Source organism: Arachis hypogaea, chromosome 3, assembly GCF_003086295.3.
Source record: "Arachis hypogaea cultivar Tifrunner chromosome 3, arahy.Tifrunner.gnm2.J5K5, whole genome shotgun sequence".
Classification (NCBI taxonomy): domain Eukaryota; kingdom Viridiplantae; phylum Streptophyta; class Magnoliopsida; order Fabales; family Fabaceae; genus Arachis; species Arachis hypogaea.
This window is the reverse complement of record NC_092038.1, coordinates 123,828,753-123,856,376: the sequence shown is the minus strand read 5'-3', so window position 1 is coordinate 123,856,376 and position 27,624 is coordinate 123,828,753. Positions and strand designations below refer to the sequence as shown.

Below are 27,624 nucleotides of genomic sequence, written 5' to 3'. Positions count from 1 at the left end.
TTTGTAGCTGTGCCCCTTTTATGATCGGGACTCTACACCGCATCAATATAAGGTGGCAAATGCTAGGATTTAGATTTAATTTTAATTTTATTTATTAGTTGAAATTTTTATATAAATTAAATTTTATTTTATTTATGAGTTAAAAATATTTTAACGTTAATTTGATCTATTTTTAATTTATGGATATTTGATATTATATTTTTATATAAAAATATATTAAATTATTATTTAATAATTTATTTTAGTGGTTAAAAATTTCTTTTATTTAGTAAAAGTTTTTAATTCAATATTAACTTGAAACATATTTTTATATAAATATATAACATATACATATATAGGATACGAGTTGGTCGATTAGAATTGAGGCTTAATTCACATTCTATTCGACTCGTACAGAAATTATACATACACCCATATTTTATTACTGTAAATTGGATTGACAATTCTGCTTGACTGAATTGGATCGAATTGAATACCTGTGAATAAAATATGCATATTGTTACGAATTTAAAAACTTAACATACATCTTATTCGACCTATACAAAAATCATACTAGCACCTTATCCTATTTACGGATCGAATTAACGACCCTAACTAATCGAATTAGGTCATATTAGATCTCCACAAGTAAATTGCATGTTGCCACCCTACATCAGTATCCATATCAGCTTCCTAACACAGCTTTAATTCATAATAAGTTAACCTCAATAGTAGGATTTACCGTTACACAAGGAACAACTTGTCCTTTCACTAATACTATATTTCATTCACTCTCTTTCTTTCTTTCTTTAATTAATTACCTACGGTTTTCTATTCAAATAAACTATTCCATACAGAAGTTGATATGCTACCAAAATCATGATTGAGATTGTAGACACGTTAGTCGTTACTCCTGTCGTTTGAGGGGCTAATAATACAATAATCGTGTTCACGTTCTATCATTTGCACAATAAACCTTTTTTGGGCCGTGCAGGTCATGTGACGATGAAATTAACTTGCTTACACTGATTCTTATAAATAAGATAATCACATGCTTTGTTTGAATAAAATGCAATCGTTTTTTAGTACATGAGAATTTTTGGCCATCTTTTGGACTCAACAATTAATCAGAGGGCATATAAAAGTTCGAAAAAACAATAGTTTGAATAATTAAGCTGAATAAATATATACTGTATCTAGTATTGCACACTATCAGCCGAAAACAGTACTTTGCATTCCTCTATTATTATTATTTAGGCCAAATAAATAAAGCTACGAAATACAAAAATGAAAATCTCGTTAGCTCAAATAAATATTTGTTTGTCTTTCTCATGCTAAAAAAAACATGAAAAATAAACAACTTGAGTTATTCGAGTGAGTCCGTGTTGAGAATTCTAATCTCATCTTGTGCATACGATAACTATTGGCCAACAACAAACTCTTAAATGAATCTTCAATCCATGACGGATTAATCCTTAGCCTATTGGGTTAGAAGATACCATTGAAAAAAAATTAGAAATTTCTTAGTAACAGAAAACAAACTTATCATTGAATACTGGTAATGTAAAATAAAGGAACAATTTTGGGACACAGGTTTAGACTGGCACGATCAAATCTGGTTATGTAATTATGACAAATATATTTTCTTAAACTCTGCTTTCAAGGAAAAATACAAAACGCTGTATAAAAATTATGCTTTCATTTCATTCGGATACCTTAAAAACAATGATATTGATACCAGTGAGTTTTGACATAAGTGGAATTCAGCTATTATATAATACAACACCACTCGTTAACGCGTGCATTGGATTCAATATGTAACTGAAGGAATAGCTGACTAGCCAACTAGGTATTATCACTCTAGAAATCATGGAGAAGAATGCATGAAATTCAAATCAAGATACACATATTTGGCATCCAACCTTGTCCTGGTAGCCTGAGGTATATTATTGAAATTTCCATGTGAGCAATGCAAGATTTCTGTCATTTTGGGGTAAGGAAACGGAAATTATACAGACTGAAATTGGGGCTACAAATTTCAGCAGCTATGGAACATAAAAAAAATGTTATCCCTTTGGGTCAACAATTCGGGAACCTCCCGGTGGCATCCTCCAACTATGTATAAACTCACTCTGCAGACTTGGGTACTAAATCAACATGGCATATGTAAATATTCAAAAATTGAGAACTATGTAAAGCCAATAGAATTAGCATAGGACTGAAGGAAAACAACAGCTTGCTCAGAAATAGCCCTGTTTCTTGCTTGCCTCACCCAACCTTCAACAACTTCTGCAGCTTGGGTGCCTCTTACACTCTCTTCTAGTAATTCGGCTGCTTCAACAAGTTTTCCTTCAGCCAAGTAATTCTCAACTTTATTAATCACAGATTCAATCCCTTCGCCAGATTGGTCAGCTTCCTTAACCTGAATACAAGCCAGTGCCAAAAAGAAATAAAACTAGTGAATTGTCAGAAGGCAAAACAAAAATTGTGTCCAAATAGTCAACTGACCCACAACCATTTTTACATGAAGCACAGCTTTAAATATGTCAGTTATCTACATACCTTCAACCAGGATGCTATGTGTGCCAAAGAATGGGCCAATATACCACCACCTCCTGGTGGGAAGAAGCTGAAGTGTCGTAATGTCCCTTTTAAGGAATCAAACTGCAACAGAATAGGCACAATATCTAAGGCATCCAAAATTGTGTGTTTTCTTTCAGAATTCACATGGTAACAGACAAATGCAGTTCATATAATTACATTGTTCAATAATTCAAGAACTTTCTTTGTACTCAATCCTAGTAGTGTTTTGTATAAATGCTGAATGTCAAAATCCCCATATGACACAAGCATATAGAGTATTAAACTTTCAGCAGATTATCTCAAGTAAAAGATATGCAAGGTCCAAAATAATAACAACTATAAAATATTGAAGAAGAAGAATAATCAACGAAAAAGTAGCAAATTTCATATAATACAAGTGATCAAAGAAAAGCCAACAAGAGGTGAAACACAACTTGCCTTCTGCTTTAACTGCAGTGGTGTTTCTGTGCCATTGTTTCGAGTCTCTTCTGGAAGGGATGATAGCACTAAATTCAAAATTGAATCTTTATCCGTGTCTTCAAGAGAAGACTGCAACGATGCTATTTCTGTCTGAATTGGCAATCCTTTGGAAAGTGCATCTTCCAGTGCAAGAGCTCCCTGCAGGATTCATGCACAATCAAAGAAATGGGGAAAAGCTGATGAACAGAATGCAAAATAAATAAATAGAACATAAACAAATATTTAGCCATTAAATTCCTTTATATTAAATATAGTAGATAGAATCAGAATGAGAAAACTGGGAAAACTTACCAATGCAAAATGCTGAGCAGCATGACTTTGACGAGCTTCTTCAGACCGAGCATAAAATGCCATACATAAGGCATTGATCTAGAGGATTGGAGTGAAAGAAATTTCTAATCTAGTTAGATTTCATATATGTTAAGTGAAAGAACCTACCATGTAAATGAACAGGCAGCATCGATTTGCAAAGAATGGTGAAAAATAGATTATGAACTGTTTTAAATAGGCATAAAACGGCTAAAGCCGCAACTTGATGTCACTTTACATGTTACACTAATTTCTGGAATTTGATGACAGAACTTACTGCAGAAAATTTTAATCAAACTTATAAGAAGCTATACGGCTATTATTTTTCCATGAGCCTCCACACGAGTTCATATCCGCTTCATAAATTAATTGAAGTAAATTCTTAAAAAGTTTAACTTATTTAAATCTAGTTTCCTTAACTTAAAAAGAAGGCTCACATTAATATTTGCTTCAGCCATTCTTTCAATTTGGGCTGCCTTCTCTTTTGCTATGGCTGCATTTAACTCTGCCTTAGACAATTCCTGAGCTTTATTCAGCTTCATTTCTGTTTCAACTTCCTGCAATTTCCAAAGACAAACTTGATTTTAGATTTTAAGTTTTTAACAAATATCATCTAGTTTATAAGAATAATAATAAGAGTAAAAAGATAGTAGAAAGAGAGAAAAGGAAAAGGGGGGGGGGGAGACTGTACTTATACAGTTATATTACCAACAAAAGTCTAAATGTGTACCTTCTGTTCAAGTTCTGTCTTCAGTTTTTCCTCCATCTTTTCTTGAAGTGACTTCATAGCAAGGACCGCCTTTGCTCTTTCTCTTTTTAGCTCCTGCAAATAAATAAATAAATAAATAAATAATAGTCATTGTTATTAATTTAAAACGAGAAAAGAAAAGAACAGAGGAAAGATAATGACTTGGGGTTTCTAGATATCACCACTCATGAACTTTTCTTAACTTTTTTGGAAGTCAAAAGTCGGAATTTTAAAGAGTCATTTGTTGTGCTCTGAGATGTTATAGATATTCTAACTTATCTTACTGCTCAAAATGCACATTTTAAAGCACTAAAAAGAAACGAGTAAATGGTCAAATTCGTCCTGAAAGATCACTCGTTTTCCAAATTGATCCCCGAAATATTTTTTTAATCAAATTCATCTTTCAAAGATTTTAAGCTAGTCACATTAGTCCTTCTGCCACTTCCCTTGCTAATAGCGTCAAAATTTGCTGATGTGACACCACACTAACCACAACACACACTTGGCTAACACAATAAGTTTATGCAATTACATCAAATCAACTCCAAATTGAGGGGACCTTGAGGCATTGAAATCCCTCAATTTGGAATTGATTTGATCGAATTTCATAAACTTATTATGTTAATAGCCAATTAAAACAGTCAAATGTATACGGTGGTGTTATTTAACGTACCATATCAAAATAACAAAACAAACCTGACAAAATGAAGAGTCGAATTTGATTCCAATCATTACTATGAGAATATGGATCCACCTTTTAATGGCTTTTTGCAAGAAAAGTACTTTTAATATTTTACCTTTCATTATATTTTTATAAAAGAAAAAATATTTGTGCAGCTTGTTTGAATAAGCTTATAAACCAAATAGCTGAAAGCCTAGAAGTGACTTTCCTTCTGTGTTTTTTTCTTAAAAAGTACTATTATTAGACCTGCCATACTATTGAGTCAAACTCAAGATAGCATGGTATTGCTTAAATTGTCATAGGGTAAAGTATTATTTTGGTCTCCAATGTTTCGGCCAAATCCTAATTTGGCCCCTAACGTTTCAATCGTTTTATTTCAGTCCCAAAATGTTTCAAACGTCCTATTTCAATCCCACAAATTTTCAAACGAGTTCAATGTTATCCCATCATTAAATTTGATATAAACAATTAGTGTATTGAATAGAAAAGAAAGTAAATCAACCCACCAACGATAATCAACGTAAAAGCTTTTCCTTTGATTTTGAAGCATTGATGATTAGGATTTAGGGTTTATTTACAAGAAGGAAATCGAGAAGAGAAAATGTTATAAAAAGGTTTTGGTAATGCTTTTCTAATACGGAAGAAGATATGAGTTAACAATAACATTAATGTCCACATCACTCACTGTTAATTATTCGTGTCAAATTTAATGGTAGGACAACATTGAATCCGTTTAAAACTTTTTGGAATAGAAATGGGACATTTGAAACGTTAGGGACCAAATTAGGATTTGACCCAAACATTGGGGACCAAAATAGTAATTTACCCAATTGTCATATTCACAAACAAGACTATGTAAATGTGTTGAATAAAAAGTGCATACATCGAAACAAACACTTAATCCATTATACATGACTGTTGACTAGCTCTCTGTTTAGGAAAATTGGAGCAGGCTTACTCATTCCAACCCATGGACTAGAGAAGAGAAAAACGTGTTCACCTTGTCCAACAATGCAGCCTCTTCAGCAAGCATAAGTTCCCTGGCAGCTGCCTCTTTCAACTTCTTTTCATATTTTTCCTAACAAGAACAGCATGATATGCAAGTTAATATAAAAAAGTTCATCATCATACTAAACAATAAAAAGCAAAAGACACAAATACAGGGAAGATTTCAGAGAGTAGACAGTAAGTCATAGAAATGATCCATGATATAGCCCAAACCTTCAACACTTTCTTCTCTTCATTAAAAACATGTGAATCTAAGTCAGCCTGCCTTTTTTCCGCAGCATGAATGGCTTGTATGAAATCAAGAATCAGTTTCCCATCCTCAGAAATATATCCACCTTGCGATCCCTTTGTCGCACCATTAAGTGCCTGGTATGTAAACACATTATCTTTAACCCATGCGCCATATCAAAAAATATATATAGCACCCAGAAAAGGGGGAAAAAATCTAAATGTGAGATTTAAATTACCTCTTTTTCTACAGAAAAATGGCCGTAAGTATGGCTTCTTCCATTCCTTAAGTGATATTCCTCAAGGAGACCAGGTTGATGTTCCCTATCTTTATCCAATGCATTCTATAATAGAGTAATAAAGGAAAGATGTTTTAAAAGCAATGTTGATGTCAATATTCTATTGCACCGCTATAAGACCGGCTATGCTTTATGGTACGGAGTGTTGGGCGGCTAAAGAGGAGCACGAACATAAGCTGAGTGTGACAAAGATGAAAATGTTGAGATGGATGAGTGGTCATACGCGATTGGATAAAATAAGGAACGAAGATATAAGGGAGAGAGTTGGAGTAGCACCCATTGTGGAAAAGATGGTTGAATCGCGTCTCAGGTGGTTTGGACATGTGAGAAGAAGACCGATAGAACATCCAGTCAGGAGGGTGGATGAGATGGAAGATGGACAAGGGGCGAAAGACAGAGGAAGACCTAAGAAGACCATCCATGAGGTGGTCAAACGAGATCTACATGTAAACGGTCTCTCTGTAGACATGATACATGACAGAGCACAATGGCGTCGTTTGATTCATGTAGCCGATCCCACTTAGTGGGACAAGGCTTTGTTGTTGTTGTTTGTTGTTGATGTCAATATTCATTTAAGGAAACAAGGAAAATCCTTGGGTAATGTTAGCTGTTAACTGAATCATTTCATAGGCCACACATTATACTATCATAGTGAAACTGTGATTATTACTAAGAAGGCTGTAGTTTTTATAGTGATTAAACCTCAATATTAAGCTATGGAAAAGTCATACGTACCTCTCTTCTCTCCTCCACTTCTTGTTGTTTTGGTTGCATGTTTGTCATCCCATTTTCATCCAGAGCTGTACTAATCTGTGTGGATGTGGATGTGTGTTGTATTCCCTGTTCCAATCTAGGGGCAGTAACAGTATCTGTGCTTCTTATGCCAAAACTCCCTTCAGATTGCACCACAGATGCTTTACTTTGATCATCAGATGTTAGATTGCCTTGAGGATGTTCAGGCCACAGGTTTTCTTTGGTAGGAGCAGTAACATCTACAGTTATATCGGATTTGTCTTGCTCTTGAATTGGTTTATCACCTTTATCTTCTTTCACATTTTCCAACTGTGGAAAATGATTATCAACCTTCTGCTCTGCATGCTCTGACACAAGATTTTCATTGTTAGATGTCTCCCTATGAGGTGAAATGAACTGGTCCACTGAAGGTTGTACATTTTGTGAGTCTCCATTGGTATCCTTGATCTGAGCTTCCTCATGAGCACCAAGCTGCTCTTTTTTAAGATATTTATCTAAATAACCAGTTTGGTAAGCTGCTAGAAAAGCAGCACCTAAAGCAACAGTTCCAATGAGAAACTTTGATGGAGAGCCACTAGACTCTGGTGGTTTGCCTGTAGAGCCAGGAGCAGGGGCAGGATCTGGTTTAGATGCAGTTGATAATTTCTTTCGTGATGATAGATGTGAAGGTATCTGCTGAATTAAATGAAGAGATTTTTTAAGATAAATTAGGTAAATAATATAATAAACATGGTTTAAATGTTCTTTTTGTTTCAAATACAGATATAATTAAGGATCCTCTATTACCCCAGAAACCATCAAACGAAAACATCCTAAGGGTGCATGTTCTGAACAGAGTACCCTAAAAGCTACCTGACTGAGCCTTAAACCCCAGGCTATCGCCTCCAAACCCCTCATTCATACTTAATGGGCCTTCAACTATCCTAATTTCTACCTGTAACCAATTCCACATTTTACAGATTTGAGAAATCCTAATCGCTCCAATGTCTAGCATTAGACGGTTCATGTAATATTTTTCAAGTTACATTTGGTGGTGGCTGACTGTGTTAAGCATGGACAATAAAATAAATAGGAAATAAGGATGATACTAAAAATTATTTGGTCCGGTTGAATGTAGTTGAAGTAGAAGTAATGAGAATATGACATACTTATGAAAGTGAATTAGCATGTTTATTGACCAAATGTTTTTCTTAAGTTAATAATCAATCCATGATCCAATGCTTGTTTTAGGTAAATTATTATAAAGTGTAAGACCCAATGGTTGAAAATTAAAATCCAAATGACAAGACTACTAGCATATGTGACAGAACCAACCAATTCCAGTGCCCAAATTATAAAAACATATATATGAAACTGAATTCCAAGAATGGCATCGAAAATAAAGCTTGAACAGAACACAGGCACCTGATTTGCAACATATCTAGGGCTCCTTCTGAGCGTTTGGCGAGAGGATATTTCGAAAAGCGACCTGCAACTCGCACGAGACAATGGATTCAAGGTTGAAACCACGGCCAATAAAATCAAAAGAGCGGGTAAGCAAGAAATACAAAAACAAGAATAAAAATGGTGAGTTCGTTGGATTTGAAGAGGCGTACCTCCGCAACATGGCAGTGAGGCGTGGGTGGCTCTGAGAGGATTGAAAACGAGAATGCGCCCCAGGTGTATGAGGAAATGACTGAACCAGATTAGAGGAGCTGGGTTAGATGAGTGTGGAAAGGGCGTTGAATTGGAGATCGATAAGAGTGTGTTTGTGGATTGATTGATTGATTGGTGATTGCCGTGTTCTTCTACTACTGCAGTCTGCTGTCGATTCTTACAGCAACCGGGATAGGAATACAACACAATTTTGCAGTTTTCTCCCAAACTTTTCAGGTGCTTGTTATGTGATTTTAATATTATTAATGAGGAGGAAAATCATAATTAATAATTAGGTGAACTATTCAATTCTCTCTAAATTAGAGGGTAAATTATTTTTTATAACATATCTTCTTATTATTAATTGAAATAAAACTAATTGACTTATCATAATTAATTTTAATTTTAATCTAATCTAAATTTTGTTAGTTTAATTAATTAATCATAGTGTAATGTTTTTGTAAATTATAACAATTATTAAAAAATTTAATTTTATAATTTTTTATTTTTTTAAATTATACATTTATTAATTAATTTTAATTATAAAATAAAAAATTAAAAACAAAGAATAAATAAAAAAATTTCAAAAGATACAAAAAATTTAAAATTTTCTCCTTCTTGCTTTCTTAAATTTAATAAGAGTTTATTATAGAATTTTTATTATTTCTCTTTATTTATATATAAATTTTTTTATTATTTATTATTTATAATTTTTATCAATTTTTTTGTTTGATATTATACATTTTTATAATTGTGATTTTTGTATATTATATTTGTTATTCTCTTTTTATAATATAATTTATCAATTTCATTAGGTAAAGCAAATTAAAAAAAAATTAACTATAAATAATAATAATAATAATAATAAATTATGGTATATTAAAAAAGAATACTAAGAATGCTAAAATATACAATATAAAAAATATATAAAAAAGTATAACAAAATTAAACATACATAAAAAAATAATATTATAATTTAATGACATATATTTTTTAAAATTATTTATTTAAAAGTATCTTTAACTAATATTATCAAAATAATATTTAGGGTAAAACGTGCATATAAACTAAAGGCATACTAAAATTTCACAAATCAGCCAAATTGAAAATTCATACATGAATCAACCAGAAGCAAATTTTCATGTAGTTCGAATTAGGGGAATTCGAATTAAATATTCATAGTAATTCGAATCACACTGATTCGAACTACTCATATTTTGGTGTCCATAATAATTCGAAACAGGGTGTTTTTCATTGGAATTACAGGTATTACTATGCATAAGCTATTACAAATTTTTACAGCACCTCTGATATTTTTTAAGTCATTTTTTAAAATTATTTTGTATGAAATCAATTTTTTTTGTAATATAATTTAAATAAATTTATTAAAAAATTATATTTGCTCAAATTTCAAATATAATAATATTCTTTTACATAATTAATAGTTTAAAAATTAATAAAATTATTTTATTTCATGCAAAATAATTAAAAAATATATATAAATTTAGCTGATTCATATATCAATTCTTAATTTGGCTGATTTGTAAAATTTTGATATGACTTTGACTTATATACGCATTTTATCCTAATATTTATTTTATTAAAATCAATTTTAATATAAAAATTACTAAAATATAAATCATATTAATACAAATTTATTTTTACCCAAAATTAATTTCATTCAAACTCTAATTTGAGAAATAACGATTTAAATACGCACTAAGAATTATTACTTTTACAAATGTGATTTTGAGTATAAAATTATTTCTGTATTTGTAAAATAAAAAATAGAAGCTTTTAAAACAAGGAAACTATACTAGTCACCAAAAAAAAAACAATGAAACTATACTAGCCAAGGTGCAAAGACTGAAATGCCCCTGGTGGGATGCACCCTGCACGCTGGGGTTTAAGCAAGAAGCCAAAAGGAAGGAATAGCAGAACTGCAGAAGCACCAGAAACCGCGAAACGCCGCGGCGCCGGGTTTCCCAGCTGAAGTGAGGTGAAATGGGGGGCAATAACAGACACAGGAGATTCAAAAATCAACGGAACCATCGCCCTCACTCATCTCGAGACCATCAACTCTTACTGTAACTTCATCTTTCTCATCTCTTTCCTTTTTCTTTTTCTTTTCGGTGTTCGTAATTGACGCGGTTTTTGTTGCCTCAATCTATTTCAGAGACGATGATGCTCAGTCCTCTTCTGTTCAAGGTGCCTATACATTCTATTTCTACTTATTTTATTTCTCAATGAAATCCAATATCTTCCTTGTTTTCAAGTGCGCGATATCTTTAATTTTTTTTTCTCTTTTTCTGATAATCAAAGGGGCATGAAGCCCAATCTGTTATCCCCCCTATGAATGAAACTCTGCATGTTTTTTAGTTGCAGAAACAGTTGAGGTGGAGGAGCAGGAGCAGGAGATGACGAAACCCAAAATAAAGCTTGCAATGTGGGTATGCATTCTCCCAATTTATTCCTATGTTCATCTCAATTCAAATGCTTGTTTCTGTGGTTGATTAGTGACATGTACGGGGAATGTTCCTATTTGTGAAGTATATAAATCTCAATTTGCATATTTGATTATTTGTAATTATGGAACTTTAAATTCTTTATGTGATTGGTTCTCATGTTGTTGACTCAGGATTTTGGACAATGTGATATCAAAAGATGCACAGGTCGCAAGTTATCAAGACTGGGTATGTTAAAGGCAAGTACTTGTTCTCTTTTTCTTAAACTTTCTCTTTTTTCCCCTTCATTCTTTGATTACTTTCTAGATATGATATGATTAGGTCTACATACAAACTTATATGGATAGCCATGAGCATGCATATATAAAAATACTTTAGTCTGTATGCTGAGTAGTCCTGACACCTAGCTTTGAATGAGTTGTTTCAGGAGTTACGAATTAGTAATGGATTTGGAGGCATTGTTTTAAGGTACTTCCTCATTAACTTTCTTTTGTTTTCCCACTATATGTCTGAAGAATGTTATTGTTCCTAGAACATTGTTTATTTTCATGTTATATTTATATCATAAGATCATAACATGTTAGCATGAATATGATTAGTGATTATCTCTTGTAATTATGGTTTGACAGTCCTGTTGGAAAGCAATGTGTCTCAAGAGAAGATTCCTCTTTAATAAAGCTGAAAGGATTGGCTGTTGTGGATTGCTCTTGGGCACGCTTAGATGATGTGCCTTTTGTGAGGCTGCGCTGCACTGCTCCACGCCTCCGTATGAACTTATCTACTGACATGACTATATTCACATTTGCTTAGTGATGTTGGCTATCAATGCTTGTTTGTGTATGCTACACTATACCATGTATTGGAACATCTAAGCTTGACACAAATACTGCTATAGTTCTCCATGACGTTTAAAATTTTCTTCTAGCACAAATTCATTTAATCTTTCTTACCTGTTTATAAGTTGCCTCTCAACTATTACCTGTGTGGGGTTGTAATGATTACTTTCTAATATTTTCTGTTTATGGCAGTGCCATGGCTTGTAGCAGCAAATCCAGTAAATTATGGTCGGCCATGTCAGCTATCATGTGTAGAGGCCTTATCTGCTGCTTTAATAATATGGTACCAAATATCCTTATCCGTGATTGGATAATATCTTTATTTTTGGTGTTTTTTCAACCCTGTCCCCCCTCTCTCTCCCCTTACCTCAAAAGAAAAATATGGATATCTTGTCAGGAACTGTCTGTGTGGGCTTATTTGCTACTAGATTGCTATTACATGGTCTTAGCTTAATAAATTGACTTTGCACTTTGCAGGAGGCATACCTTTACCGTTATATTAGTTTTCCTCCTATTTTGCTTGGTTATTAAGAACTAAACATTAATTCAAAATTTTTTCTTTGCCTTGCAGTGGGGAAGATGAATCGGCAGAACTATTGCTTGACAAGTTCAAATGGGGCCATGCTTTTTTGTCCCTGAACCGGTATGATTGACAATTTATATGGTTATTATGTAATTATGTTTTATCAAGATGTTATTTACTTTTGATATTAATTTGACTCTGGGTTGCATGTAGCTTCATAAGCTCCTTGATATTCATAAATATCTATTATTAATCAATCAATCCAGGGAATTACTGAAGGCGTACTCCAAATGCCAAAACAGTGTTGATATTATTGCTGTTCAAAATGCTTGGCTGTCACAAGAGAGTCAGATTCCAAGGGCCCCTGCTGATACTGAAGGTATGCCTTTACTTTTTAACCCCAAAAAAATAAAGGCCATAATTAGTTAATGTTCAATAAGGAGGGTTAACCTTGGTGTAATCATAGTTTTTCTGCCTTGTCTCATTATGGGGGTCATTGTTTCTAGCAATGGGAGTAAGACGTACATCTGATCTCTAAACCTCATATTAGTTATGAGGATCTGAATTCAACTACTCTTGCCTTCAGGTTGTTGGCTGTCACGATTAAAATTCCATCTGTTAAATCTACTTTAGCAGTATATCTGTATGTTTAGTGAGGAAGGTATGCTCTGGTAATGTTGAATTATTGATCCAAATAAGGGAACAAAACTAGTGAATATAAGTATACAGCTGATGCAAATCCACAGTGCTCGTAATATAACATTTTGCTTCATATTCTTTATGTTTAAATTGTTTATCATTTTGGTTTCATATGTCTATGTCATAACATCAACTTTTCTGGGGCAGATTGAATAGAAAGTTACTTTCTTCTCAGTTTTCAATGTCTTTTACATTGGTTCTTCAAAAGTAACGCATGAAGCCATAAATCCGCTTCTGACTTCTGCTGCTTTTAATTAATTATTCTGTGTTAATACTGTTTTTTATTTTATTTTATATATAATAAATATTGTTGTATATGTATGGTAACATCGGAAATTATGTTTGGATTAATGAGCTCCGTATCTTCTGCTGTTGCATGCACATAGTTGAGAGTGAGGATAAAGGCTCCTCTGATTCTGAAGATGGTCTTCCACCTCTTGAAAAGAATATGAACCATTTGAACTTGGTAAATAGTGATGAGGAAAGTGAGTAGATGCATTTTGAGTCTCTTAATACGATATTGCTCAGACCTATGACCATGCCGCGGAATCAGAATAATCTGGAGGCAAAGCTCTTTGGCTGACAAAAGATGTGTACTATCGTCATCTGTGGCCTATACTTGCCATTTCCTTTGCTAACATAATTATTTATATTGTATTTTAAATATGAACGTATGACCTTGTTAGGTTTCGATTTTGAACGTGTAAATTTGTTTGTTATCCTAGTTCTTTATAGCTATAAGAGTTTTTAGAGTCCAAAGCGTTTGTTTTATATTAATTCTTTCTTTTTAGATCAACGTCTTCATTTTATATACACTTAGGGTAAGATTTATGATTATTTTACTTAAGAAACTTACATATTGAGTTATACTGTTATAGTGATTACTAACACAAAGAGGTCCCGTATAAAGGGTTAATAGTCAAAATTAGTCTCTGAAAAATAAGATATCTGTTAAATTTATTCTTGAAAGATTTTTTAATCAAATTGATTTTTCAAAGATTACGAATTAATCATATTTGTTCTTCAGTCATTTCATTAATAATTTTTTTCTAAGATTGATGTTGTAAAATATTAATTGATAACATATATAATATCTGATATGTTTAATTGGATATTGACCAAATATGTTTATGAAAATTTATTAATTTAGTTATTTTTTCTAATTATAAAAATCTTATTCGGTTATTCCTAATATGATTTAGTGATTAAATTGATAGACTTTTGTAAATATATTTAGTCAATGTCTAATTGAACATGTTATATGTCATATATGCTATTAATTATTATTTCATATTACTAGTCGCGGAGTAATGAAGAATATTAATTGAAAAAATCTTTTAAGAATAAATCTAAAAAAATGGCTTATTTATGATGGACTAGTTTGACTATTAATTCCATATAAATTCTTTTCTAAATTTTGCATTCTTGGTGCAATGCTTTACCTTTGTCCCAAAGTATTATGTGAATTTGTGCTGACATTTACAGTTAATGGAGAAAGCAGTATGACGGTGGGAAAGACAAATGAAAAACGTTTTGTTTGTATTAATAAATAATTTAAATATTTTATTTATAAATATAGATAATTTATAATATATTTATTAATTTTTATTTTATCATCTAAACAAAATATATGCTACAAATTATCTATATCCACAAATTAAAATATTTAAATTATTTATTTTAAAAAAATCTCAATGAAAAACAACTTTAAAATTTTTTTTGTAAAATACGCCATATTGGAACAAATTAACTACAATAATAAAGATTAATACACCATTGACGTTGACAAAAATCAGCTATATATGACTATTATTGATGTCACTAAAGCAATTTTTTCATAAAATGGATAAATCAGCTATATATGGATAGTTACTTTCCTATGGAGATTGAATCATTATAAATGAAAGATGAGAGATGGGAAGTTATTTTTGCCAATCCACTTATCCACATTACTTTAGTAACGGCAGCAAGCCAACAAATGCAGTCGCAGCCCCGTGTCACAGAGGGCAGTATCGGTATTACGGGAGATTTTCGTCCTCATATCTGGATAAAACATCGGGGTGGAACAAAAACCGCAAAAAAAAAAGTGACGTACAAGTACAACGCCCAACACAAGAGCCCTAGAACACAAGCAACGAACAGCAACCAGAAAGAAAAAAATCTATCTCGCGCTTTTTCCAATTCCGTTATTTTATGATTGTCTCCCTCACCTGGACAAAATATTCTTTGGGATTGAATCTCAGTTTTATCTGTTGCTTTGTTGGTTTTGCTTTTTTTTTTTTTGTGTTTCAGGAATGGGAAAAAATTAACGAGCTGAGAGCGAAGGGGCGAAGAGTATAGTGAGAGTGTAGATTGCGAAATCTATTCGTTCGTTTTTGTTTTGGGGGTAGCTTCTCTTTCTCTCTTTCATTTCGACGTTGCTGCTTCTCTAATTCTCCCTCTTCTCTTCTGCAATTAGGGTTTCGCGCATTAAGCAGGACAAACTTTCATGTGAGTACTTTTTCATGTTCGAATCTATTTTTATAATTATTATTTACTTACAAAATGTGTGCAACATATTTCAAATTTAATATCTTATTTTGAAATTCCCCAGAAGGCCCTTATAATTATCATCATCGCCACACTACCACCACTATCATATTCAATTCAATTTGTAATGAGATGAAAATAAATGGAATTGGTAATATAATCTTTTGATTGACGTTTTGTTTGTTTTCTTTGTTGATTGTTTGTGGAATATAGTTTGCCACTCCAGGTTAGGGAAAGCTTAGTTGATTTGGTTATAATGTCATCAAAATATCCAATTCTTGCCAATCGACCGATTGACAAGTGGAAGGTTACGGAGCTGAAAGAGGAGTTGAAGAGAAGGAAACTTACGACCAAAGGTTTGAAGGATGATTTGATCAAACGTTTGGATGAAGCTCTTCGCGTTGAAAGGGAGGCTGCCGAGGCTTCAGAGAAGGATGAGGCAAATGGTTTCAACAGTGATCTTTCTGTGCTAAAAGATTCGCAGACGGAGCCTGTAGTTGCTGAAGTTGTCGATACGATTATAAATGATGAAACAGTTGAAATGGCTGAAAAGGGTACTTCCAGTTTAACTAAACCAGTTGAAACCGTTGGTGCTGAAAATATTTCAGAGGTTGTGGATAATGATGCCAACAAGAGTGACAAGCTGGACAATGTTGCTGTCCCATTTGACATTAATAGTACTGCACCTGCTGTGAATGAAGAAGTTGAACACATGGATTCATCTGTCGATATAAATTCTACAAATGTGGAGTCCTCAGAAATTGTTCATGCACCTACCATGGAGATACCCACCACTACGGTCACTGACAGTGTTTCAACGGAAGTAGTAGTCAGCAGTCACGATTCATATAGTGCAGAACAACAGAAGGACTATGGTGACTCGGTAACCAACCAGGAGAATAATGAGTCAAAAGAACATCTGGATAATAAGGACTCAAACTCGCAGCTGGATAATCAAGACTCGAAGCCCCAGCTGGAGTGTGACCTAAAGCTTCCCGGCAAGGATCTCATGGCCAACTATTCAGTTCCAGAAAATCAGGTATCTGAGGTCAGCTCTAGTTTAGGGTCTCAAGTAAAATCTGATTCTATTTCTACTAATTCCGTGTCAATTAATCAAAAGAATGAACTAAAGGATAATATAATTGCTGAAAATGTTAAATTAGAACAAGAGATTGTTAGGCCAGATATGGTGGAAGAACCATCATCCAGATATGATGTTGCTGTTTATGACGAAATACAACCAATGGATGTTGGAGAGCTACATGAGAAAAAGGCATCTGATGAGGATAATAACAAAAGTCCAGAGTTGAACAAGATCAATAGCCATAATGAAGATGTTGGGTATCCAGAGAAATTAAACTTCGATAGAAGCTCTGGTGATGACTCCATGGAGGAGGATTTGCCAGAGATTAAACAAGTTGATTCTAAGTTTGATGATGATGAACTAAAAGACAAGGGAGAGCATTTTGAAGTTCCTAATGTGAAGGAGGAAGGTAGTACTTTAGTTGAGGGAGATGGTCCATCTTTAGAAAAAGGTGATGATACCAGCCAAGACAATCATACACCTCCAGTTTCTCTTGTTGAGAAACGAAAATTTCATGGTAATTTTTCTTTTTTGTTTTTAATCCCCATGATGATCTGTTGGACTTTGACCAAGTGTTTTAGATTCTTTGTATTACATTGTTGAGTGTTCTGAATGTTTTCTGCATTTTCTAACCATGGAGAAGCTCGATATTATTTAGTGGTCGTTCAGTTTCATGTGGAGAATGGAGATTATCCATGGACTCTCTACTATACCTAACAAAGCCTTTTCCCACTAAGTGGGGTCGGCTACATGGATCAAAGACGTCATTATGTCGTGTCCATGGATTGGGATGTGACAGAATTTTACGTTGGCTGTCACAAGCTTAACACAACCCTTCATGGAGTGAGGAGTCTCTACTATACTGTGTAGAATTACTTATTTGGAATTTGTTTATTAAGAACCAATGCTATAAAAAAATATTTAAAACTATCTTGTGAATAACTATTTATATGAAAAGTATTTCACAAAATCCACTTTAGGATCATCACCATTAACAGTTAAGTTAATCAAAGATTGTTTGGAATTTTCAACAATAAACTGCAAAAATGGCACCTGCCAATCTGCCATGCTAATATAACAGAAATATAAAAATCAATTTTCTCAGTCATAGCAGTTTTAGTTTTCCGTTTGAAATTTGAGAACTGAATATAACTTCAACCTGTGTTCCTTTGTGAATAACATTCTTCTATTTTTTTCCCTAGCTTTTGGAAAAAATACAAAATTTCTTTGGAAAAGTGGTGGAGGAATCCTGTCTTTTGATAGAGATAATTGAATGAGAGATCCATGTGCAATCTATGCTGCATTCTGTGCATGTTGCTGTTATCAGTTTATGGTAGCATTTTTATACTCAGTTCTAATATGGAAATTGCATCACAGAACAATCATCAGATGAGATTAATGAGCGTGCCAAGCGGCAACGAAGTTGGAACTCTGAAACACAAACAGTTAAAAGCTCAGATCCACAAAGTCCTGCTCTCAGGCCTGTTGCTGCACCAAAGGATGAGCCAGCTACTTTGAAGCACATCCTCTCCAGATCTGATTCCTCAGGGAAGGATGATTCACTCAAGGAGCGTATTGGTAAGTTGATATTCATTGTAATTGGATTATTAGCTGAGAAGAGCTGGTGCTTTTACTTTTGGTGCTGAGTTAATTAATATCAATTTTAAACCCTTCTTGTAATCCAAATAAGTGAAATGAAAAAGAAATCAATACACTCAAAGTTTAGTTATGCACAGTTATCAAACCACAGCTCAGGCCTATGGGATACGCATAACATAAATTTCAGTTCTTGAGTTTTCATTTTAGCATAAATGACCTTACTGATTTATGTTTATGGTTCCAAACATTAAGTAGTATTATTTGTTTCTGTTTTTGTGTCCTTCTGTATCTTTTGGATTTAGCTTTCTTGTCATACCATTAGATATAGTGTTCCGGCTCTTTCCTAGCCTAAGTTGTGTTGCTTTGATCTATGGCAGTTCCACCATCACAAAGGGCACCAACTAATTCCCTCAGGATTGATCAATTCCTACGCCCTTTTACTCTAAAAGCGGTGCAAGAACTTCTTGGTAAAACTGGGAATGTTGTCAGTTTCTGGATGGACCAAATAAAGACCCATTGCTATGTCACTGTAAGATTTTATTCATAATCATACTCATCTTCCGGACATGGAGGTCCCCCTGTGATGTTATGGTTAGTAGTCATCATATAAATATAATCAATATTTTGTGTTGTGATGTAGTACTCATCTGTTGAAGAAGCCACTGAGACACGCAATGCTGTGTATAATCTGCAATGGCCTCCAAATGGTGGACGCCTTTTGGTTGCGGAATATGTCGATCCGCAAGAAGTGAAAATGAAGTTAGAACCTCCTCCTGTTCCGGTTGCCTCTGTCAATGATGGTTCAGCAGTTCCTCCCGTAACACTGACACCCATTTCCTTACAGCCAGAGCCTGCCGTTCGTCGCTGCAGAGAGCAGGCACCTGCTCCATCTACCCTCCCTCCTCCACCAACACCACAGTCAAAAACCCCTCCAGCAGCAAGAGAACAGCTACCACCCCTTCCAGAGAATGTTGACCAACCTATGGTCACACTGGATGATCTGTTTCGCAAAACCAGAGCAACTCCTCGAATTTACTATCTACCTTTATCTGAAGAGAAAGTTGCAGCAAAACTTGCGGCACGGGGCAGAAGCATCAAGAAGTAGGGATTTAGTGCAATGATTCTTCCCTGTCAGCTTTTATGATTTTTTTTTTATTTCTTACCATTTTTTAGTTAACACGTGTTTCGTAAATTCTCATCTTGGAACTGTAGGTAGGATGTTGTTGTTGTTGTTGTTATATCAATGGTAAGTATATGGTAATTTATATTTGAATGGGTCGAAACTCGAAACCTAAATTTGTCCAAATGTCACACTAATGAACTTTGTAAGGTATCCTTGGCCAAATCGAATGAACTTCCATAAGAATTTGCTTTGCTTTTTCCTTGGAATTGAATTTTGGAATAATTACGTGAATGCATTAATGGTGTGCTTGGACTTGGGAAAGATTATTTACCTCAGGAAATTTGGAACAGGCGAATCTGATAATTATGTAGCCTTGGCCCTTATCATACACACACTAGCAAGAGGTCACTCACAAAATTACTAGTACTTTGTAGTGTTATATTTGATAGCGACGAATAAGATAATTTTGTAATGTTATATTCATGAAATTTTGCCTTTTCTATATTTTCAAAATGTTCTACTTTGATCGTTGTAAATTTTTTAGTTTAGAATAGGTTTAAACATTTGAAAATATTTGGCTTAGTCCCCAAAGACTTTGTTAAAAAAGATATTGTCGTTAAACAAAAAAATGAGAAAAAGAATTAAGAGAAAACAAAGAAAAATGATTAAGAGTGTATTTTCTTGAACACCATTTTAGCTTTAAACTTCCATTCACCGCTTATGCATTTAACTTTTGCGTTGAATTAATAGATTGAAAAATTAATTGAAGATTTTTTTTACTAATTTTGCCATTTAATCTCATTTACAAGAGATACCAAAAAATAATTATTAGAGTTCTTGAATTTTTTTTATGGCTATGTTTTACAAATAAATAAATTTTAATATTATTATTAGTATTTTCTGTTAAGTTTTGATTTTTTATCAATTTTTTATTTATTTTTCTTGTTAATAGTATGAATATTTTTGTTTAGAGCTTTTTTTGTTGTTTACTGATGTATATTTTTATATTTTTTAATAGAATTTTTAGTACTCATTGTTTATATAAATTTTTTTAATCATTTTTATTAATACATATTTTTTTATAAAATTTTATTTTTTTATTTGACTTTGTACATTTTTTACTATGTATTTTAAAATTAATATATATTTTATTTATTATTGTTAATTTTTATAATATGAATTCTATTAGAAAGATATAATTAAATACAAAAAGAGTATTAAAAAAGAGTACTAAAAAATTATAACTAAAAAAATACTAAATTTTAGCACATAAATTTAAATTCTTTTTAAAAAAATTATAGTCAAGGAATGTTAAAATAATATAATTTTAAATGATATAAATTTATATTTTTTTAATAATTTTTATCTAAACCTAATTTTGAATAATATAATCTAAGTTTGTAAACTTTAATACAAACACACACTAAACTATTATTACTCTTTTTTCATTAAATTGTTTTTTTATTCATATTAATTAAATTGCTTAATTTTATACGTAATAGTATTTATGTTTAATTGCCGCATAAAAGAAAAATCCATATTAAGAAAATAAGTTGACTTGGGTAATAAATAGAGAAATTAGTCAGATTAATAATTAATGATGAAAGAGAATTTGACTCTATTTGTGTCCATTCACCATTGCTTATTGAAAAGTAAAAATCTTGTTATAAAACTCATGATAATTGTCTTCTTTTATATTTTTAAATCAATGAATTTAATAAAAATACATATTTTTTTTTATCTTTCAATCCAATCCTTGTACAAGATTTTTTTTGTTAAAGTGTCAATTAAAAAAGTAGGAGAAGAAGAAACGTTCCTGGTGAAATGGGTTGATTTTGCAGGATGAGTCGGTGATTAGAAGTGGAGTGCGTGTGAATGTTGCATCTAAGTACTCGGAACTAAGGTGCGCCGTTTTAAGACAAACTTGTTCCACAGTTTGCGCCAAATGGACAAAACATAAATCCTAAAAAAATAAACATTTTTCTTCTTTTAAATAAATAAAACACACACTCTTCTCTTCTCTTCTCTTCTTTAACGCACATTCCTTCCTTCCCTGCCTCCCTCTCTCTGCTTCCTTCATTCACTCTCAAGAGTCAAGCCTTCACCTTTTACGCCGCGTTTCAACTGCTTCGGATTCATTTTGCATTGCTGCTCTTGCTTGGTATTTCAGCTCAATTCCTCTTTCTTCTCCTTATTCTGCATTTACTCAATTCTTCATATGAACCGTTTCATTTGGATTTAATTCTCCACTCTTGCTTTAGCTCAATTTGAATCTCTTTTCTTATTGCTTCCGTTTTTTTCAAACTTGCTTCTGCTTTTGTTTCTTCCACTTTTCAGTTTCCCCCCATTTTGGGTTTTTCAATTTTAATTCTGTTTTAGGGTTTTAGTGTTTTAAAATTTTAAAATTTTCGCCTTTATATTCGTTCAATTGGTTTTTGTTTCTAGGGTTTCGTTTAATGTCATTTTTCTTTTTTGTACCGCAGGTTGGTTGGCAGGGGAGCTATGAATAGCGTCTTCAGCGAGCAGATACTCGCTGACAAGCTGTCCAAGCTTAACAGCACCCAGCAATGTATTGAAAGTATCCTTTTTTCTTCTTTCATTGTGCTTGATTGATGTTTCTTGATTGAATTCGCTTTTCAACCATATGAATTCCGAATTACTTTGCCAAGTCAGATTTAAGTTTTGCGGTTTACGGAGAATATCATGGACTGTATGACTCTCTCTGGATGAGTTCTTGTGTGGGGAAACTGCAAGTAGAAAGCTATGGATAGTATTATTTAAAATGTAGATTTGTTTCAATGTTTCGTGTTATCTATATGTAACTAGAAGTTAATGAACGTTCCAATTTAATTTTGCAATCACTGTATAAATGGATATTCACTTCTTTTTATATATTTATGAAGCTCTCAGTTTTGCATCAGCTTTGTTAAGTTGAATTAAGTCCATTCTGGTTTTGGGTCATTGAAAAATTTGATCTTGAATTTTCTGACGGCATCTATATTCTTCTTGCCCATATGTATTTAATCATGTTCCTTTTTTGGCTTCTGTATTTTCTATTTAGGACCTGCACTGTAGTGACACAGTTGTTTCCTGAAAAGGGTTTTCTAGTGCTGCAGCATCCCTAGATTTATCGTTGTTCCTATATACCTATATAATAATTGTTGCCATGCTTATTTCAGTTTTAAGATCAACATCAACATGTAAGTGCTTGGTGGTGTAACTTGGAGTGAGTGTTTGAATTAGTGTTTTTCATGGCTTTTCTTTTTGTCTTGCGAAGGTCAATTTAACCGCATATTTAGATTCAGTTAGTTCTATGAAGTACATGTTTTGGTTATAGGTTCAAGATAATTTGTTATCATTAACTCCATGTATAGCTTTATCACATTGGTGTATATTTCACCGGAGCAAAGCAGAACTAGTTGTAGAAACATGGAATAAACAATTCTTCAATTCAGAGACAGCTCAGAGGGTTCCTCTTCTGTATCTTGCAAATGACATCCTGCAGAACAGCAAACGCAAAGGAAATGAATTTGTAACTGAGTTTTGGAAGGTTATTCCTGCAGCACTTAAAGATGTTCTTGAGAAAGGTGATGATCAAGCAAAGCAGGTGGCATCTAGGGTGGTAAGTCCCTATTCCTGCATTGGAAGTTTGTACTTGTGAATACAACCTTTTCTAATCAAAATGGATGAAAAAGTACGGGGTGATATGGTCATGAAGTGTTTTACTCCATATTCTTCATGCATGAGTTTTGAACTTCGCATAGAATATTGACAAATGGTTTACATACTGAGATATTGATTTCATTGTATTTTACTTGGTGCTTGTGTAACTTTAGCTTGACATATGGGAGCAAAGGAGAGTGTTCAGATCTCAGGCACACAACCTTAAAGCTGTAGTACTTGGAGAAGATGCACCTCCACCATTGGAAATCAACAAAAAGCGATCCCGTAATGTGAAAATTGTGAAAAGGGATTCTCGCTCCATTAGAACAGTGAGGCTGAGTACCTTTGTGGCTCCCCTCCCCCAAATTTATACTATAGCATTTTATGCTTTCTACATTCTTGCTTCCTTCAAACCAACTTGCAACTGACGTAATTTTATGGAATTCAGAAATTGTCCATTGGAGGTACAGCAGAAAAAATAGTCTCAGCATTTGATATGGTGCTCAATGAACCACCTGATGAAGACGCAGAGATGAGTAAATGCAAGTCTGCTGTTCATCGTGTGAGAAAGATGGAAAAAGATGTTGACACTGCATGTGCTGTTGGTAAGCTATCTACAAAACAGACGTGACAACTGAGTTTTGAAATCCAGGGTTCTTATGTTGTTTTCTCTTTTCAGCAAAGGATCCCAAGCGAGAAACTTTGTCTAAGGAACTAGAGCAGCAAGAAAATATTTTGAAACAGTGTGTTGAAAGTCTTAAATTAATTGAAGCAAGTAGAGCAGCACTTGTATCTCAGTTGAAAGAAGCTTTGCATGAGCAGGCAAGTTATCACTTCATATTCTCAATAGTTTGTGCTCAAATTCTGCTGTTACTAGGTTTCACATTGATATTTTCAGTTCCTGATACATCTTGCAATCCTCTGTATACATTTTCAGGAATCTGAACTGGAGAATGTTCGAACTCAAATTCAGGTATATATCATGATTGTTTAACTCAGAAAACTGTCCTATTTGGACTAGCTTTGTATTGGTAGTAAGTGTTATTTATTTGTCATCTATCTAGGTTTGTTACCGTTTAGTTACTTCTGTGTTTCTACCACATAATCTTAAGATTTTATGGGGCATCATGTTGAATTCAATAATGTTATCATAATTAGTGTAAGCTTCAAAAGATTTAGTAGCATAAAATGCAATGAATGGATGAACTTCCATTAAGTTAATGTAACTCCCGTAAGTCATAACAAATGCATTTTCTTAGGCAGTATTTGGTATTCCCTTAAAAAGTTCAGATGGAAAAGGCAACACTAAAAATTTTCTTGGACCTAAACCAATTATATTGAATTTCAAAATATATGTTTCTTGAGCAAATTTAAACTGGTTAGCAGAGGCATTTGCCTGATTAAAAACTTCAGCATACGGGAGTTCAGTAGTTAACAAAACTAGTGTGCTTGCATAATTTTAGTAAATCTCAGTGTTTCCAGCTTATTTAAAAAGTAAAAGTTTGGTGGTATCATTAAAGAAAAATGTGAAGTGTTGAGCATTGAATTCCATTTCTAATTTGAGTATGCTTTCGATTCGAAACTTGAAGATGTTTTTGCTGCTAATGATGATACTTGCAAATTTGAACTTTATGCTCGTATTTCTCATTAAATGACTTTTAGGTAGCACAAGCACAGGTAGAAGAGGCTAGCTCCATGCGAAGGCGACTTGACAATGAAGATATTTTGTATAAAGCATCGACTGCAATGACTTCAGTTACCAATGCAAATGTAAAATTAGAAGCAGCAACTAAGAGGTCAGCTGCTGCGATTGCTGCTGAGGTTGCCGATAAGCTAGCAGCTTCTTCATCCTCTCAATTGATCATGAGTTCTGTACTCTCATCATTTGCAGCAGAAGAGGCCAAAAATGCTGGTCTAGCTTCCGAGTCCACTCCACCTGAGAAATCAATACCTACATCAGATCGAAATGTATTTATGACCTCACAACAGTTACTCGCCACTCAAACTCAGTCATATCCTTCAGTTGTGGTACCACAACCCACCACCCTAAATCCAGCTACCGCATCACAAGGTCAATATCAGATGATACAAAATCCCCCCTCCCAGCAATATTTGCAGTCAACAGTAGGCATTGTCGCTCCTCCTTATGCCTATGGTAGCATCCCACCATTGCCACCAGGACCACCCCCACCCCATATGATGGGGTCAATGGTTCCTATGTCGCATCAGACACTGCAAATAAGTCAGCAACCGCCAGCACCTATAACTCAGCATCTTCCCGTACATATGCCTCAGCAAGCCCCAGCACCACATGGTTTCCAACCACTTCAACCACCTGGAATGGTGTACTATGGTAATCATCAACAATCTATGTGAGAATAGCAATAGTAAAACTGTAATCAAAATTGATCTCTGAAATAAATTTGGATTCTTAATTTATTGATGGCTGGTGTTGAGCTGGCAAATAGTTGGGGGAAACTCTATGAAATGGCATTATGGCACCCTGGTCCCCAGGATTAGAAGGGAGTGTATCTAACTGCAACATTCTAAATTTGCTAAACAACTTCATCCAAGACTGAGAGGAGACGCCCCATCATGAACAAAATATTTAAGAGATCTCAATACAAATTTTGATGTTTACTGTATATACTGATGAGGAGACCAATCAATCATGCCGCGGCCTTTGATTCAGCCATAATAATCCCTTGATAAAATAATCCCCAGGTATAGATTTTTATTTGATTTGATCCCGTTCTCCTGTGTATTTGTTTAGCTATGTTATCAAGTTTTTCAATTTTGAAGTGATGTATTTGACAAACATGAGCCAACTTTTTGCTATTCTACCACAAGAGATTAGAATTAGAATTGAAATTTATTAAATTCTGATGTTATTTTCTTATATATCTTTGGTAAGTAATGTGATCTTATTTAATTAATTAATTCTTTTTCTCTCTTGGGTTTCAACGTACTTGAGTTTGTATAATCTTTTATCTTTATTTTGCTTGCTTTAAATATCCTAATAATCCTAATCGGGAATTAAAACTGGTCCCTTGAAGTGACCGGAAAGGCCCAAAGTAAGATTGGAATGGTGGTGGATCCCGGCCAAGATCTAAGAGTGAGATTGGATTCTGGTGTCTAATCTTTGCTATATATATATATATATATATATATATATATATATATATATATATATTCGAAAGATTTTGTGGTGATAAAATAGTATCTTATTTTTTTATTAACAATAGTATCTTATTTTTTTATTAACAAAATGATTCTCGAACAATTTTAAAATTTGATAAAATTGATTAATCATCAATTGAATTACCTGTAGTTTAAGTTTATGGATGATGTGTCAGACTGTCAGTTAACAATTATTTACAAAAATTATCCACTTTTAATTTTTATAATTTTAAAATTGCTCCAATTTCAATTTTAAAAATCCTAATCCCTTTTTTTTTTCTTCTTTTCTAATTCCTTCACTGGACTTCTCCTTCCCTTTTGTCACTCATCCCGGTTTTCTTTGGCAGTACAAGGTGTCTTAAATGCAGACTCAGATTTGCTTCTTGGTTGCACTTACTCCGTTCTTGTCTTCTACCGTCGCTTTCTCCAAATTACCCTCGCACTCATGGATTTTCCTTTTACAATCCGATTCATTGCTCAGGCCAGCGAGTTCAGTTGCGATTTCATCCTCTTCGGTTACGTTTCTATAATCTTCAACATCCTTGGTCTCATCTTGATCCTCTTCACCTTCAAGATCTACCGCAACTCTTATTCTCATTCCAAGGCTCTCAAGTATTTCCCTTCGTACTATCTCTGGTTATGCTTTAAGTTCTGATTTTGATTCTTTAGACTTTGAAACTGATTATTGTTATTACTGTTGTTGCGGATCCCTATCGAAATTCTAAGTGAAACCTTTCGCGTGGCTAAGGATGGCAGATTTGAGGTCGAGGTTAGGGATCAGGGTGGATAAATTAGCAGTGGTCCCATTAGAGAGTTGAAGGGTAAAGTTGAGATCTTTGCATGATTGTATAGACGCTCGTTCGAAGGATTTGTTACTTGTTAATGTATTGGTGTTGGTGTTGTTAATGTGAGGAATTTGAAAAGAGCACGGATTTCATATTTCCATGGTTCTGAAATTTTTTAGAATTAAGGGGAGAAGATTAAGGAAATAATAACAACATAATAGGGGTAGTTTGATTTTTGAGGAAGGGGTTGATTGAGTTTGGGTGAAAGAACGAGGATGGAAGTGGGTTTTAGAGTCCGTTTGGGAAGTAGCAGAAGCTACTTTTTTTTTTTTTACTTTTGGATTACAAAAAGTCGCAATCTATGTGTTTGGCACTATTTTAAAAAAAGCTTTTAACTTTTCGAGAAGTCATTTTACCACTTACTTAAAATAAAT

At 33.4% G+C, this 27,624-nt stretch overlaps 4 protein-coding genes across 9 annotated transcripts; 3 read left to right on the top strand and 1 right to left on the bottom strand.

The window, feature by feature from the left end:
• Positions 1-1,888: 1,888 nt before the first annotated feature.
• On the bottom strand, positions 1,889-8,966 carry LOC112791249 (MICOS complex subunit MIC60, mitochondrial). 2 transcript variants are annotated; one of them, XM_025833999.3, is made up of 12 exons: positions 8,665-8,966; positions 8,474-8,537; positions 7,052-7,744; positions 6,257-6,361; positions 6,003-6,155; positions 5,782-5,859; positions 4,082-4,174; positions 3,789-3,908; positions 3,334-3,411; positions 3,001-3,180; positions 2,542-2,643; positions 1,889-2,401 (listed from the first exon to the last, which is right to left on the bottom strand). In XM_025833999.3, the coding sequence occupies exons 1-12, from the start codon at positions 8,673-8,675 to the stop codon at positions 2,168-2,170; spliced, it is 1,911 nt and encodes a 636-aa protein (XP_025689784.1). In that variant the 5' UTR covers positions 8,676-8,966; the 3' UTR covers positions 1,889-2,167. The 2 variants fall into 2 exon arrangements, with proteins under 2 accessions (XP_025689784.1, XP_025689785.1); XM_025834000.3 differs by having other exon boundaries at positions 7,052-7,741; positions 8,665-8,965.
• Positions 8,967-10,508: 1,542 nt separating this feature from the next.
• LOC112791248 (uncharacterized) lies at positions 10,509-14,115 on the top strand. 2 transcript variants are annotated; one of them, XM_025833996.3, is made up of 10 exons: positions 10,509-10,791; positions 10,881-10,912; positions 11,084-11,154; positions 11,343-11,408; positions 11,597-11,637; positions 11,799-11,935; positions 12,198-12,288; positions 12,577-12,648; positions 12,795-12,907; positions 13,614-14,115. In XM_025833996.3, the coding sequence occupies exons 1-10, from the start codon at positions 10,709-10,711 to the stop codon at positions 13,718-13,720; spliced, it is 813 nt and encodes a 270-aa protein (XP_025689781.1). In that variant the 5' UTR covers positions 10,509-10,708; the 3' UTR covers positions 13,721-14,115. The 2 variants fall into 2 exon arrangements, with proteins under 2 accessions (XP_025689781.1, XP_025689783.1); XM_025833998.3 differs by having other exon boundaries at positions 10,578-10,791; positions 11,090-11,154.
• A 1,000-nt stretch (positions 14,116-15,115) lies between these two features.
• On the top strand, positions 15,116-19,817 carry LOC112791247 (uncharacterized). 2 transcript variants are annotated; one of them, XM_072233436.1, is made up of 5 exons: positions 15,116-15,717; positions 15,970-17,357; positions 18,218-18,418; positions 18,817-18,968; positions 19,080-19,817. In XM_072233436.1, exons 2-5 carry the CDS (start codon positions 16,013-16,015, stop codon positions 19,542-19,544), a joined length of 2,163 nt encoding a protein of 720 aa, XP_072089537.1. In that variant the 5' UTR covers positions 15,116-15,717; positions 15,970-16,012; the 3' UTR covers positions 19,545-19,817. The 2 variants fall into 2 exon arrangements, with proteins under 2 accessions (XP_072089537.1, XP_025689780.1); XM_025833995.3 differs by having other exon boundaries at positions 15,308-15,613; positions 15,983-17,357.
• Positions 19,818-21,393: 1,576 nt separating this feature from the next.
• LOC112791246 (uncharacterized) lies at positions 21,394-27,344 on the top strand. Of its 3 annotated transcripts, XR_003197184.3 has the most exons (10): positions 21,394-21,723; positions 22,046-22,140; positions 22,937-23,184; positions 23,399-23,554; positions 23,674-23,830; positions 23,905-24,047; positions 24,163-24,198; positions 24,888-25,949; positions 26,753-27,017; positions 27,132-27,344. XR_003197184.3 is itself a non-coding variant. In XM_025833992.3 (8 exons), the coding sequence occupies exons 2-8, from the start codon at positions 22,065-22,067 to the stop codon at positions 25,599-25,601; spliced, it is 1,530 nt and encodes a 509-aa protein (XP_025689777.1). In that variant the 5' UTR covers positions 21,394-21,723; positions 22,046-22,064; the 3' UTR covers positions 25,602-26,105. The 3 variants fall into 3 exon arrangements, 1 of the variants encoding a protein (XP_025689777.1); XR_003197183.3 differs by having other exon boundaries at positions 26,753-27,344; XM_025833992.3 differs by lacking the exons at positions 26,753-27,017; positions 27,132-27,344 and having other exon boundaries at positions 24,888-26,105.
• Positions 27,345-27,624: the final 280 nt, after the last annotated feature.

What these genes read in the sequence shown, in the direction of transcription:
- LOC112791248 (XM_025833996.3), top strand. Translation starts at nt 10,709, where the DNA reads ATGGGGGGCAATAACAGACACAGGAGATTCAAAAATCAACGGAACCAT. An exon ending in TTTGGAGGCATTGTTTTAAG is followed by an intron (nt 11,638 to 11,798) that starts GTACTTCCTCAT and finishes ATGGTTTGACAG; the next exon opens with TCCTGTTGGAAAGCAATGTG. An exon ending in CTGCACTGCTCCACGCCTCC is followed by an intron (nt 11,936 to 12,197) that starts GTATGAACTTAT and finishes TGTTTATGGCAG; the next exon opens with TGCCATGGCTTGTAGCAGCA.
- LOC112791247 (XM_072233436.1), top strand. Translation starts at nt 16,013, where the DNA reads ATGTCATCAAAATATCCAATTCTTGCCAATCGACCGATTGACAAGTGG. An exon ending in TGAGAAACGAAAATTTCATG is followed by an intron (nt 17,358 to 18,217) that starts GTAATTTTTCTT and finishes ATTGCATCACAG; the next exon opens with AACAATCATCAGATGAGATT. An exon ending in TTCACTCAAGGAGCGTATTG is followed by an intron (nt 18,419 to 18,816) that starts GTAAGTTGATAT and finishes GATCTATGGCAG; the next exon opens with TTCCACCATCACAAAGGGCA.
- LOC112791249 (XM_025833999.3), bottom strand. An exon ending in ATTTTTCTGTAGAAAAAGAG is followed by an intron (nt 6,156 to 6,256) that starts GTAATTTAAATC and finishes TTTACATACCAG; the next exon opens with GCACTTAATGGTGCGACAAA. An exon ending in AGACAGAACTTGAACAGAAG is followed by an intron (nt 3,909 to 4,081) that starts GTACACATTTAG and finishes TGGAAATTGCAG; the next exon opens with GAAGTTGAAACAGAAATGAA.
- LOC112791246 (XM_025833992.3), top strand. Translation starts at nt 22,065, where the DNA reads ATGAATAGCGTCTTCAGCGAGCAGATACTCGCTGACAAGCTGTCCAAG. An exon ending in TGACACTGCATGTGCTGTTG is followed by an intron (nt 23,831 to 23,904) that starts GTAAGCTATCTA and finishes TTCTCTTTTCAG; the next exon opens with CAAAGGATCCCAAGCGAGAA. An exon ending in ATGTTCGAACTCAAATTCAG is followed by an intron (nt 24,199 to 24,887) that starts GTATATATCATG and finishes AATGACTTTTAG; the next exon opens with GTAGCACAAGCACAGGTAGA.